This window comes from Lutjanus erythropterus, chromosome 23 (assembly GCF_056507025.1).
Source record: "Lutjanus erythropterus isolate fLutEry1 chromosome 23, fLutEry1.hap2, whole genome shotgun sequence".
NCBI classification, from domain to species: Eukaryota; Metazoa; Chordata; class Actinopteri; order Lutjaniformes; family Lutjanidae; genus Lutjanus; species Lutjanus erythropterus.
Window position 1 is genome coordinate 6,403,921 of NC_139339.1, and position 14,430 is coordinate 6,418,350.

Consider the following 14,430-nt stretch of genomic DNA (forward strand, 5'->3'; position numbering starts at 1 on the left):
CCAAACGGTAGTCATTGCTAATCTTAATGACGGCGTAGCTGTTATAACAATTAAACTGAGCAATATGTTAATGGAGTCTGGCAGATAATAAGGCAGGCAGTCACTGAACTGTCACAATTTCAAGGTATTTGGTGATTGATTTTGTTCATATCGTCCAATCCTAATGCATCATATTCTGTGTCTGTATTCTGTGTGTTATTTTTGGGATAATGTGTGTATCGAGATACATATTGTATAGCGTGACATAGCCTAAAACATTTAGTTATTATCTATAAGCTGTATAAACCAACCCTTTGGCCAACTGCAATATTCAAATCACAAAAGCTGCAGTTTTTTGATATTGGAAAATGTGCGACAAAACAGGATTATAATGAAGTACAGCAGTGCTGCAGAGACGCCCTGGCCTACATATCTTGCTCTCCAGATGCTTGCTTGGCACAAACCCTAATAAATGCCACATTACCACATTTTTTTCAGTGAAAATGAGAATTGTGAAGCAAAAATGATCGCTCCCACTATTCATACATCATAATGCAACTGTAATACCTGTCAAAAAAATAAATAAATCGCAACTTTTTTTTGTTTTGTTTTTTTAAATCATATTGTGCAGCCCTGACTAGTTTATAGTCAATAGATACCAGAGCTGAAAATGTACTGAAAAATGTCACACTGCATTTGAATTCCTGCAGCCCGTCACCGGCCAGAAAATCTCTGGGCAACTTGTCTGAATGCACGGCGCTGATGCCATGTTGGCTGACGGCGGTCTCTGTGCCTATGCTTCAGTGATCAGCCAAGCCGAACTCCCGCCAAAATAAACCTGCAGTGGAATGCAGCACTGCAACCTGAAGACGAGTGCGAACTCTGTGAGAAATCCACCTCTGCTCTGACAGCTGATGTGCTTTATCCAACACCTTGGGGGAAAAAAATAAAAAATAAAATAAACCTACAGTAAGGACTGGGCAACATTGGTTGAGACGATCAGGCCTCGCTGGCCGCCATTCCCAGGATTTGCTCCAATGGGTGCAATGGTTTAGAGGCAAATTTGTTTTCTGGAGCTATTCTGTAAGCCAGCAGCGTCACTGCGTGTGCTAACATAAAAAGGCACAGTAAGGTCATCATAACAAACTCCCTCATAGCTAAAAGTTTGACTTTATCTGTCAAGCCGTAACGTCGGCTAAAGCGTCCGGGTTGTGTATTGCCTTCGTTTCTTGCATGTTCCCTGCCACACATGCCCGCGTGCTGGGAATGAAAAGAATCTGCATATTCATCAGTTCTTCATAGGAACAGGTCGCATTTGCATCAGCTTCAGAGTGTGTGTGTGTGTGTGGGTGTCAACAAGTAGCGATGCCTACACGATAGCAGAGAAGAGGCAATCTCGACTAGACAGTTACCATGAGATACTGCGCACCATTCCCGTGTCATTCCCCCCCTATACATGCACCGAGTCGATGAGCCAACACAAGAGTTACAACATCCCTCCCCCTGCGGTGACTTTTCTCTGCTTACTAATCTACCATTTACAGGCAGCCCGCAGATGGCTTTACTCATTTTACCCATATTTAAATACAAACGACCGCCTGGCACAACGCAGTCGTGTGCGTCTATGTTTGCATCTGTCACACAGCAGCATGCAGGGGCTTGTCCCAAGTCTCCCACTTAGCATACAGGTATGTTTTCACCACAAGGAGCCCCCCCTCCCTCTGATAGAGACGTGTGTTTCAGGAAAAACTGAGGCCAAAACACTGTGTGTGTTCGAACAGAGAGAGGTTTGTCCCACATAAAGACGTTACTGTGGAGATCTTTTATTCCAAGGCACAAAACATTATTAAGCGTTGCTAAAACGGTTTCTCATTTGGCATGCGGTTTGAGGTGGCTGTGTGTGTGCATACCTGTGGGCTGGGGTTAAATAAATATTCAGGCGATTCAAAACGTAAACAGACGGCAATTATTTTGGAAAGGATAGCGCTAGAAGTGTATTAAACTGATGCATTGCAGGGCTGCACAACAATTAATTTACCCCAAATAAACATCAAAAACTTGGCTCATTAATATTTCAAGATGTTATTTAATCATAATGATAAAAAAACAGGCACATTATAATAAAGCTAATGGTTGCATATTTTAAAATTAGTCTAATTTCCACCCTGTTTAATAGACTCTTAATGAACAATCAATATTTTGAAACTTAAACTGGATTTATTTTATCGCTGCAGTAATTTGCAGGTAAGACCATCACTGGCAATGTATTTTTTTGCATCAGTAAGAAAAATAATTTAACCAAATTACAGACTGTAACATTAGTCGAAGCAATTCTATAAGTATAGTATAGAGTATATACTATACTATAGTATAGAGTAGTATAAAGTATAAAATGTCAGAATAAGAATGTTAAATGATGCATGGTGTCATGTTACGTAAACAGCAGCAGTACAGAAATTACTTTGACATCACCAGGACTGCATTTTATAAACATGCACTGCAGATGAACAGAGCAACCAAGAGACCCTTAAATTTATAGATCCTTAGTCTTTCGTGCACCTAAAATTAATGAGACAGCAGAGTTTAGTAAAAATACTCCCTGAATAAAAAAAAAAAATGCGTCCACGGTATCTCCATCTGCAGCTAGTTCTGCTGACCAGACACTTGGACACATCACTGTGAGAGCTAAAACCATTAAGCCTATTTTAAGATTTAATTGCATGGATTTATGCCCTTACATTGTACTACAAAATGCTGTGAAATAATAGACGATCAGAAGTAAAAGTCTGTCTAATATCTGCCTTCATACCCACTTGCTCATCCACAACACCCCTGATTTGCTTTCACTCCCCAGCCAGCACTCTCCTACACACACTCCCTCCCCTGAGTATTTATAAGTTGAAATTGTCACTGCCACTACCACTTATAGTGTTATTATTATTAATGCTGTTGAGATGGAAACGTCAGATAAACACTAATTAATTTCATAAAACTTTTTTTTCCTAGTTCATTTGATTTTATTATTAAATATTGAAAAATGTCGATCAGTACACATTGACACAGTCAAATGTCTTGTTTTGTCCAAATATATAACTTAACTGTCACAGTGGAATAAAGAAAGCAGAAAAAAAATCACATTTAAGAAGCTGGAGTCAGAGAATTTTGACTTTTGTTGCAGTTCTAGTTTTATTGGCAGCATATAGGAGCAATGGCATTTAATATCTGTAAGTATATGTTCATTAGTGTGTAATAATAATCCCCTGAAAACAACGAGTTTTCATGGACACTAGTTTCTCCTACAAGCTTTGAAGGGGAGGAGGAGGAGAGGGGTATGAAGTTGGCTGCAATCTACGACCTAAATGCCACTAAATCACACACACTGTTCCTTTAAGTCTTCAGTGTTCGGAAACTGTCAAATAAACTGCCAACTAATGGAAACACATTTTCTTCCTGCAGGAAGTTTGAAATGTAATCCTATATTTTCTGATTCGTATTTCAGAAGAAGAATGACAGCCTCACTTGTTTTACTACATGTTTGTTGCTGATTCTAGGTAACGGTTACCAAATCACGACTTTGCAAAATCAAATCATGCAAAAACAACACAAACACACAGATCGCTCCTGAATCAAATCATCATCCCCTGACTTGTTAATTGAATTGAGTCCCTGTTAAGCCAGTGATTCACAGCCCTCCACAAAGCATTTGCTCTCAATTTTTTGCTGAACAGCATTTTGGCAACAATCCCGTGACAGATGGTTTCCTATATCTGAATTCTTAAGAAAATCCGCTTTCTCAATTAACTAAAAGTGACCCACGTTGTTGCTAATATGCATGCGTGTACGAGTGTGTACTCTCTAAAAAAAAAAACTGTTTCTTTGCTGTCTGTCCATGCTCGGCCCTCTCAGCGGGACTTGAGGTGAGGAAGCAGATTTACTACTCTACTGGCCTCTTTAATAACCCAGCAACCCAGTTGCTCCCAGTTCACTGGGTTAGCCTCTCCTCCCCCACTGCTGCCCAATATGTAGTTACATGTGTTGCAGACACTGTATTGATTGATTTGTGACAACGCTGCGACCAGCCCCAGAGAGGGATCTGATCACACACACATGACTCCAGTCTCTGCTCCAAATGGCTTTTGTTAGCCACTGTAGCTGACAAAAGCACCATGTGTCGGTGTCTGCCAGCCATGAAATGGGAAATGCTGAGGGTTTGTTTATATGGAGGCTGATTTTTTACCAAACACAATACAGGCACCATTATGATCTATGGCTCACGGATGTGCACTGTGGCTACAGGCAATCAAGAGTGAAATTTTTGTGTTCGGTCCTCTGCAAAACGGCTCTTTGGTGGTTGAGAGGGAAAATGTGGCGCATGTAAGGCACCTCCTGAAGAGGCACAACAGTACAAAGCCGCAGTCAAACTCCATCCATCAATATATAAGCTACAAAACAGCTGCTGACAAAACTATACTGGTTCAAATGTATCAACAGTGTGAGTTCAAAGGTTTGCAAATCCCTGAACTGTACTCATAGGCTTAGCAGCAATCTGAAAATGCCAAGGTAGGTAAACAGTTTTTCTCCTCCTATTGCTTTATCGAAACCCAACATCCATTTGTTCACATGAATTAGCAAGAGCAGCAGCTAATGCATGGAGTCAGATTACAACCTCTGAGCAGAGCCGCCTTTATCCCCCTATATGGAGCTTAATCTGTCCAAATCCGCTGCTTTGCTGTGCCCTAAATCCACAACAGAGCCTAATTCCTCTTTAATCTAATGAGCGGTAAAGGTGCACTTACTCAGGTTCAGAATACCACAGACTGTGTATCAGTGGATCACATCACAACAGTAGCTCAGGTCTTCCCTGCTATGGCATGATGCAATACAATGTTATCAAAAACCACCAAAACAATCTCTCACATCACCGCAGACTTGGCAAGAGGCTACAAGACGCGGTTTGATCACTTGTTTTCTTATCTTCTTGTCACTTACAGTTTCTGCTGTGGGCGACATTTCCAGGTCGAGCCGTTTGAGTGGACCGCTGTCAAAAGATGCTGAGGAAGAGGAGGAGGAGGAGGAGGAGAAGGAGGTGCCCCCCCGGCCACCAGCACACAGGCTCCCTCACACGCCAAGGGGACGTGACAGCAAACGAGGAAGGGGCATCCCTGAAGACTTGGGAAATTTAGGAAACTGGCTCACTCTGACTAACTTATTCAGAAAGGTTTAAAACGCACAGAGAGAAACGGCCTCGCCTAAATCTTGCAAACTCATTGTTCGTGACAAGGTTAAAATCTGGAAAGCAAACACCGAAAACCAAACTGCACGGAGCGCTTTAGATAATGTCATGTGGCTACACAATTAATAATAACCGTGATCATGATTTTTGCTCCAGCAAATAATTAAACTAGACTGGGGATGATTATTGACAGTTTGACATTTAAGCGGCTGTTGTGGTGCAGCAGATGAAACACTCCCTGTTCACAGGTCAACTGTCTGACCAATCACAGGCTCTGATTTACCACCGAGTGCCAGAGAGATTATTGTCACACTTTCACCTGGAGTATAACTGCTTACGTACAGAGTATTTTGAAGTGGGTTATTTTCATTATTAATTATCTGCAGATTATTTAATTATTTATTAAGATACTCTGATTATTAAAAACTTAAGCTGTATGCCGTGGTGGCATAATAATATTTATTGGCTGCATTAGCCTTCTGAAGTGCTACAACTAATGATTATTTTAATTATTATATCATATTATTATTCTTATTCGCAGATTATTTAAATATTTATTAATATATTCAGTATATTATCACATAAGATGAAGAAATACAGCCAACTAGCACAATTTAGAAACTGGAGCAAGGGAATGTTTTAGGAAGTTTTGTTGAAAAATTACGGTAATACTAGTTTATCAAAATTGCTGTAGATACATTTATGTAATTTCAGCTCTCATAGACATGGATTATTAACTGGGATATAGGTAGAGCTGCAAATAATCAAGTTGTTGTCAACTTTCAAATCAATCGCCAACTATTTTGATAAGTGATGAATCATTTTGAGTAATTTTCTGGGGGGAATAATGTCCATATTCTCCCGTTATCTGGTTTGTTTAGTCCTCTATGACAGTAAACTGAATATCTTCAGGTTTGGGACAAAACAAGACGTCAACATGAGCTTTGGAAAACAGCGATAAATATTTTTAAACATTTTCTGACATTTTATAGACCAAACAACTAATCAACTAATTGAGAAAATCACTGAAATATAAATCATTAAGTAAATAATTGTTAGTTGCAGCCTAAGATATTAGTATTGGCTAAAATAATTTCCCTTATTATTTAGAGGTAATCATGCTAAACAAAGCAGGCTGTACTCTCTCTCTCTTTTCCATTTATTCATTCTAGAAAGAAATCAAATTCTTAGGCAACTCTCACAGCAGAGATCAATTTTATCCATTAGAGGAAAAACAACCTAACAGAGTGAATAATTGCACTGCAGCGTTCAGTATCTTCATATCCTCACAATAAACCCTTACATTTTTGGGCAGCCGCTCAAATTACACTGCAACCACCCGAGGATGTTGGAACCCCAAATGCATAAAGACAGTTTGATGTCATCTGGAGCGCTTTCTTTGTCTCTCTGTCCCACAGAGTGGCAAACGTACATCGTTATTCACTCGCTCGATTAAAACGGACTGTCCAACAGCAAAAGTGAAAAATAAAAAAGGTGGGAGAGCGGCGTTAACCCTCCACTGCGTGCTTTCGTACTGGAGCAAAAAACTGGCAAGATGGGACACCACATTCACTTCGAGTCCAACATATACGTCACTTGTGGTTCCTTGTTTACGGTCAGAAACTAGCCAAACAAAAACTAAGGACAAAGTTACTGACTGATCTGATTTCATCAAACTACTTCTTCTGAAAATTTTCCTTTACAAATGACACACACAGCAGACTGGCACAGGATTAAACTCACAAACAGCCTCAGAAGTTATTATAAATCACCTAACTTTCCCCATAGTAATTGTATTCCCACGCAAATAAAGCTAATGACAAGGTTTATGCATGCTAATGAGAAAATATTACCGAGAATAACAACACCCGAGGAAACATCCTGACACATGGTAATTTTATACCTCTGTATTACACCGTGTTTGTACCTGATAAGAAAGAAACACCACAATGACACACGCCAGATTAGGAACACGAAGCAGGGCCGTATGTAGGTGACCACATGTAAGGCAAGGATCAAGTATGTGGCATTACTTAATGTTCTGTTCTATAAATGACTCGGCCATCCAGCTGGGATCAGTGGCTGGCATTACGCCGCTGTCACCACCACCGTCTCTCCAGCCCACGCATGTCTGAGCATGGGGGCCTCTCCTCAAAAGTCAAATGTCAGATGTTATCCATCCCCACTTATAGAGAAGGACCCGGCACAGCATCGGGGGCTCGGAGGCCCTGCTTCTGAGCCGGCGACGGAAAAACACCATTACTGAGCTCGTTTTGCTTTGGAGCGTGGTGGTTGTCATGATCGCACCGTGACGACCATATTACTGACCCTTCATTTATTTTATATCTAACTGAGGGTAGCTCTGGTGCAAACTATCATTCGGTATACGACTGTAGAGCATGATTTTGTTTCCACATCAGCCACAGGAACAGTTTAAGATATAAATATTTATTCAAAAGACAGCAGTAGCAATCTATTCAACTGCTAAGGTTCCTAATATCTACTCTTCTATGATATTAAAGGAGCAGTACACGAGACCCTAGTGTTCAAAAATAAGTACTGCAGTCCAAACAGCGTGAACCGTCTAAAACAAAAGATCACTGCTCCTAAAGTTTTGAGTTCAGTGATTGTTTACTCCTTCTGAAAGATTATTAATCATTTCTTGTGACTGATAAACGCACATTGACTCATTCAGCGAACCAGAATGGAAATTTCAAAGCAGAACATGCTGTCTTTCAACTCAACACGTTTCCTCAATCTCTGATGACATGTCATGGTCACTTTGTGATTTAGTACAATAAATATATTCCATATTTCTCCTTTAAACTTTGGATGCAGAAAATTTTGGTGACATCCTATGGAACAAATATTAATCGGCAGTTTGATCAATCATGAAAACAGCGTTAGTTGCAGCCTTGTGGCTAATAATTGTAGCTACAAGAAACCATGACCACAAAATCTGACAAAATAATCAGGATTATCATTTGAGTCACAACATAATCCTTATTCATATTTCAGTTTATTTCTGAGAGGGATTAAAAAAACATGATGAAAATTACGCAACTTCTCCTGCTTCAGCCGATTAAACTCTTACGAGTAATTACTATGCGGCGGCGGCGCTCTGGAGCATTATGATAATGCATTTTGAAAACAGGTGGATGCAAAGCACTTATGATAAGTTGGACTGACACCTTGTAGCGGGGCAAACTAGGCAGCTGAAAACAAATTACTTCACACCTATAGCCTGCAGTTATTTTGGAGAGGTGCTTTGTACACAGCCAGCGTCTGTGTTGTCATAATACTGATGCATTACCAAAACACCGACTCCTTGAAACTTGATGAATGAATAATGAGTTAAATTACTTTGTTGATCTCGACGTCAGGTTTAAAAGAGGGCTCTCAGATTCCCTGACAGCCTCTCTAATGACTAATCAATACATTTTAACCTGATTAAGACCATAGCAGACCCACACTAAGCAGAGGGAGAGAATATACAGTATAGAGACCTGCGGTGCGATGGCATCTCCTCAGCGTGACAAAGGGAAAAAGTAGCTTCAGATCGGCCAAGTCTCCCAGTGATATTGTTAAATCTCTTCAAAACCCATACATGTCATATCTATTTTTCATTACCCTTCAAGTTGGTGGAGACTGTAGGGGGATGATCTCTTCAAATATTCATTACAAAAGCACCCAAGACATGGTGTGGCTCTCTTTTAACACTCAACCCCATTTTCTGAGTAAAATGTAGCCATAACACAACTGCTTAGCTCGGTACTTGCTTGCTACAGAAAATTAATGGCTGCAATTGTGTTGAACATTTTTTTGTTCTGTTTCAAATGGCACAAGCACGAGCAGTGAAGTGGAACTATACAGTATTTGCGATAGTGATGCACAGCTCAGTATAGTGTACAGTCAGTGATTCCAGTCATGGTCTTTTGAACACTGTAGCGTTGCCCTTTCCTACTTCCTCAACCAAATCTTAATGTTTAATGATCATCAATGATGTGATTATTTCAACCAGTTGAACCTAACATGTATAAATAAAAAAAAAAAACCTCAACAATTGCCTCCTGTGCTTGTGCACTCTGTGATCGCTGCTCATGTCTGTTAGGACGATGTACTGGAGCTGGAGAGGATAATGGTTGCAACTAGTGCTGAATCAAAAAAAAAAAAAAAGGAAAAACAGGCAGCTCAAATAAACACATTCTGCGTAGGGATGCACGGTATGATTCTTTTTCATCCGTTACAGATAAGTGCTGCTCCTCATGGCTTTATACTGATAAGATGACTGATTATTTTATTTAAAAACAAGTTTATACACATCTGAGGGTAAAAAAGTTTAAGATGTAGTGAGCTGTTGATATTCTATAGCTTTAGAGCTGCAATTATTTATTTATTATTAAATTAATCATCGACTGTTTTGATTTTCGATTAATCACTAAGTGATTTTTTAGAAAAAAAAGAAAAACTTCTCTGATTCTACCTTCTTAAACGTGAATATTCTCTGGTTTCTTCACTCCTCTATGAGAGTAAACTGAATATCTTCGGCCATCTTGGAATTTGGGAAATGCTGATCGACACTTTTCACCATGTTATGGACCAAACAACTAATAGGACGATAAAGAAAATAATCAGCAGTTTAACTGACAGTGAAAATAATCCTTGGTTGCATCCCCGCATAGCTCTGACGGAGGCAAAACTAACTGACATCATTATTACAACAAAAACAAAGTTCTCAGTCTTCAAACGTTCATTCAGTTTTTCTGGTAAAGTGAATCAAAAACTTCAGAAATGTACTGCAGCTTTTATAGAGCAATTTGCCTGTGAATTCAAATGAAATGCTTTGACATAACCTGTCAAATCACATATTATCACAGAAGATATTTATTGGCTATTATATGCCAATAACAATATAAACTAGGACCTGATACCGGATCTTTTGGGCCAATGGAGATGTGGATTTTTGGGAGAGAAAAAAAAATTGACATTGATATACGGGCAGATATTCTGTATTTCTACATATAAAATCAGGGCACTGAAAAAGTAAACTGTCAGTAGTATTTTTCAATAATTATAAATAACTATAAAATAACACAAATAGAATTGCTTGAGTTAAAAAAAGGATCAAATACATAAAATGTTGTCTAAAAATAAATAAAACTATCTGCATTATGTTCCAGTACTAGGCCAATATCTGACAGATATCAGTCCAGCTCTAACATAGACCGATACAGTTATGATATACAAATATCGGCCAATAATTTAACAGCCCGGATATTTATCGTGCATCCCTAGTTGCAAGCAGTGCTGGATCGAAAAGCCAGCCAGCACAAACAAACACATTCTGTCATCTCGTCCTCTGAGAAAAGCCTCTGAATTCTGCTCATATCCTGAAGCAGAAAAAAAAAGGTTCTTTTTAAATACTGCAACTCAAGTGGAGTGCAGCCTTCAAGTCAACATTAGATGTCAACTGACATGAAACTAGGCAGGCTTCATTGCTCCTATTCCGTGTGTTCAAGGGGATAGGTCGACTCGATTATGATCTTTATTGCATTCTTATGGTAGACTGCAAAGGTGGAATGTCAGACCTGTAAACACACAGAAGGCAGGAAGAAACCAGCACATATGGCACACGATGAAGAACACCCCCAAATGTGAGATTACAAAACACGGGCGACATCAAGTAGTATTATGCAATGGTGAGAGGGGGAAAAAAAAAGAAGCGTTTGGTTAAAAAAAAAAAAAAACTATGCTAGGTGATGCATGCAAAATGAGGGAAAATCGCCCTTGGGTTGAATGCAATGGTTGTGCAATATCTGCATACATACTGTAAAGCTGTACACTGAATCAAATGATCGTGCATCTGTCACACTGCTGGCTGTATTCGCTGCTAATGAAAACAGTGTATGTACAGACATGCCTCACAGGCGGATTGTGACACATTTCTAGAAGATTTCTCGCTAAGCTCCACAAACTGGAGTTACCCCTCACTTCCTAGTTTACTGCTGCTGTCATAGCTCGGCTAACACCCTTCTTCCTCCATAGCCAGCAAACAATTTTCGACTACATTTGCTGCTGCTGCTTCTGCTGCCGCTTCTGCTTTGCTGCTGCTACGACTGTGAATTCTTCCAGTCTGCTCCTCGCTGGCCAGAAGCGGAGGGAGAAGCCGTGGTTAGCGTGTCGTTTCGAGAAATTAACACTTACATTTCACCACCCTGTCCGTCGTAGATAACTTCGGTTCATCATTCGGCTTGTTTTCGGACATTTCCAGTGTGATATAATATTGAGATACAGGAGAAAAGAGAGTGAAAACGGTCCCTGCGTTGCTCCTGCCGAACAACTCTTGAGACTATCCGAGAAAAGAGACCGCAGTGATCTCACTCGGTCCTATCAGCGGCCAAAAATACTTGCAACAGGGTTACAATTTCACTGCTGGTGCTGTAGGAGCTGCTCTGTCTGATTTACTGTTACTCTGTATCAAGTTGTCTGAGCGCAGTGCGCACTCAAACGTGCTGAGGCGCAAGACCCGCCCCCCAACTCACACCGGCGCTTCCTATTGGCGGAGAGCGGCAGGCTGCCACTCCGCCTGTGGATTCACTTTTATCAAAGGGCTGCTTCTGTGTCAATCTGACCTGGGTATGAATAACTGGTACGAATAACTTATAATAAAATTTTAGCTGGGTATGCACAAGAAACAGAAGGTTTTTTTAGATTCAGCACAAAAAAAATCTGGATAGATATGAATTTGGACCTGGGAAATATATTTTCAGCATCAGTCAAGTCAGTTTTATCATACAGGATAGAGCAGGTCTAGACCACACCACTTCTTATAATATCATTTAGAGACCCGATAGTTCCCATCAAGAGCAAGCACAAAATAATAAGCACAAACCTGCAGCAGATCAATTTACACCTGAAAATGAAAAAAGTTAAACATAAAACAAAAGAGAAAAATTCTCATCCCAAGTCTTAATTTTATTTAATTATTTATTTAAAAAGACGACACATGTTAATGAACATTTCTGTAAATATAGGCAGCTTTTCTTTCTCTTCTTTTTTTGTTCTAAAAACCAGCAAACACATGTGTGAGATAAACAGCCAAAATTATGAGACAGACACACAAAAATTATGAGATAAAAACCAAGATAAGATAAGAGATAAATCCTTTATTGGTCCAACAACTGGGAGATTCACAGTGTTACAGCAGCAAAGTGGCTCGAAAAATATTGCCGGCATCAATACAAAAACAAACAAACAATAAATAAAAAATAGGAAGAATATAAACAAGAGGAAATATAAAAAAATAGGAACAATATATACAAGATAAACAATGAACAGACTCAACAGTTGAATTTACACCACTGGACGTAGGAAAATATAGATATTGCCCTTTACCCATTTTTCAGTCAACAACAATAAGTCGAAACACATCTTGAACTTCAGCTAAGGGCTAAATTTCCATGAAATTTGCCACGGATTTTCAGAGTTCCCTGAGGATGATTCCACGTAGGTTTTGTGACCCGTGATCTTTCACTTTGGCTTGTTTAATAACTTTCCTCCAGTGCCACCCTCTAGATAAAACCCCGACGCTGCACACAAGATATCTCACAATCTGTTGGACCAATTTCCATAAGATATGCAGAGAATATTCATGCTACCATGAAGATAATCCCTTTTGATTTCAATCGGCCCATGTCCTTTCCTCCAGCACCATCCCCAGGACAAGACTGGCACTTTCTGCTTTGTTTGTTTACACTGGTGATAACATCATCAATATCTCACAGAGGTCATAGTTAACCAGCCGTTTTATGTATCTCCACGTTGCCACTTGAGAAAAGGCTTTGATATCTCTACTGTCTGCTGGAGACGACGTGCTCCGTTCAGCTGTGCTCGCCACACATCCAGGAGAGGTTTTCATGTCCTGTCTTTGTGGTTAGATCAGGGTTGTCATGCAGAGACTGTGAGCGAAAGTGTGCGGAGCTGCATGCATGGGAACAGAGTGATCTGTCATTGGTGAGTCACCAGGTACTGTACACAGCCACAGCAATTTGCATGAACAAGACCTCAGCTTTCACCTGCTCATTTTCTCAACTATTGTACATTTCAGTTACCCCACTGCTGCTCAAAGGAAGAAATGGTGGCAAACTGCTATTAGCGAGACAGTGGTGCGGTATGAGTCAGTTGTTTGGCAGGTGGGGGCAGTTAATGAAGCCCCGAGTTTCGCATCTCTCTCAATGAGGGACTGTGTGTGCCTGCATAGTAGGCCAGATCATCCCACAGCTTTTTTATCTCCGCCTGTACTGGAAACATTTACACCAGATCATTAGTTTTAACACGCCTCAGGTTCTGGCGCTCTGGTTCTGCAGACTTAATTAAACTCTGACTCAAGTTTTTTTTTTTTTTTTTTCCCTCCCTGATCACCTGTTGTCTGCTAAACAACGACCTTTGTGTTTATTAAATGCTGTTTTTTCCCCTCACATATAGTGTCACATAGAGTGCCTGTTTTGTGTCATATCATGAAGATGAGAGTTTTCATCAGTCGTTTTTTTTTCTGTTTCTATTTCAGTTTCAGATCAAACTGATTCTACTGCATTCACTGTAAATAAAGAAAACATGCTAGAATTTAGTGGAATCTTTCCTCATTAGCTTAAATTAGAAATCTGCAATATATTTACTGGACTAAATCATATAAAATTAAAAGAAACATGTTCACCATATTGGCAGACTTCCCAGCATGCACTGTTTGAGAGTTAAAGTAAAACAAATTATATGATGAAAATAATAATAAATAATATAATTATAAATTCAGTGGAAACAGTTTTATGTTGTCTGCATTGACAAAATTACAAAAATCACCTCAACTTGTCTTCATTCAGTCAACTTAAAATTTTAAGGAAACCACACACAAAGTTTTTAAAGTAAAAACAAACTGTTTATTTTTACACCTTTTTATTCCATGGAAACACATAAAGTTATATAATAAGAAAATAAGTAATAACTTGAAAAATTCCACATCAAAAGTTAATTTCTGAGCTGAAAAACAACATTACTGTTTTATCATCTTACTGCGCCGCCCTCTTCCGTTCTTCAGTGAATAATCATTATCTAAACATTGACTTTTAACGACTTTTTTTTATAACTCCCCACTTTGCATGCCAGGTTTGGTTGTGTCAGTACCAGTAACATGTCAACAGCAAGACTGAAGTTCTCTGTGTCCA

At 39.5% G+C, this 14,430-nt stretch overlaps 1 protein-coding gene across 4 annotated transcripts in view; it reads right to left on the reverse strand.

The window, feature by feature from the left end:
• LOC146305555 (protein phosphatase 3 catalytic subunit alpha) overlaps nucleotides 1-11,694 on the reverse strand; it is an 88,415-nt gene extending 76,721 nt beyond the window's left edge. For 2 of the 4 annotated variants that reach the window (XM_084712689.1, XM_084712688.1), the window contains exon 1: nucleotides 11,417-11,694. In XM_084712689.1, coding sequence (XP_084568815.1) covers nucleotides 11,417-11,477 — 61 coding nt within the window. In that variant the 5' untranslated portion in view covers nucleotides 11,478-11,694. The remainder of the gene's footprint in view (nucleotides 1-11,416) is intronic. The other 2 variants (XM_084712690.1, XM_084712691.1) reach the window with 2 other exon arrangements.
• Between the last annotated feature and the right edge of the window lie 2,736 nt (nucleotides 11,695-14,430).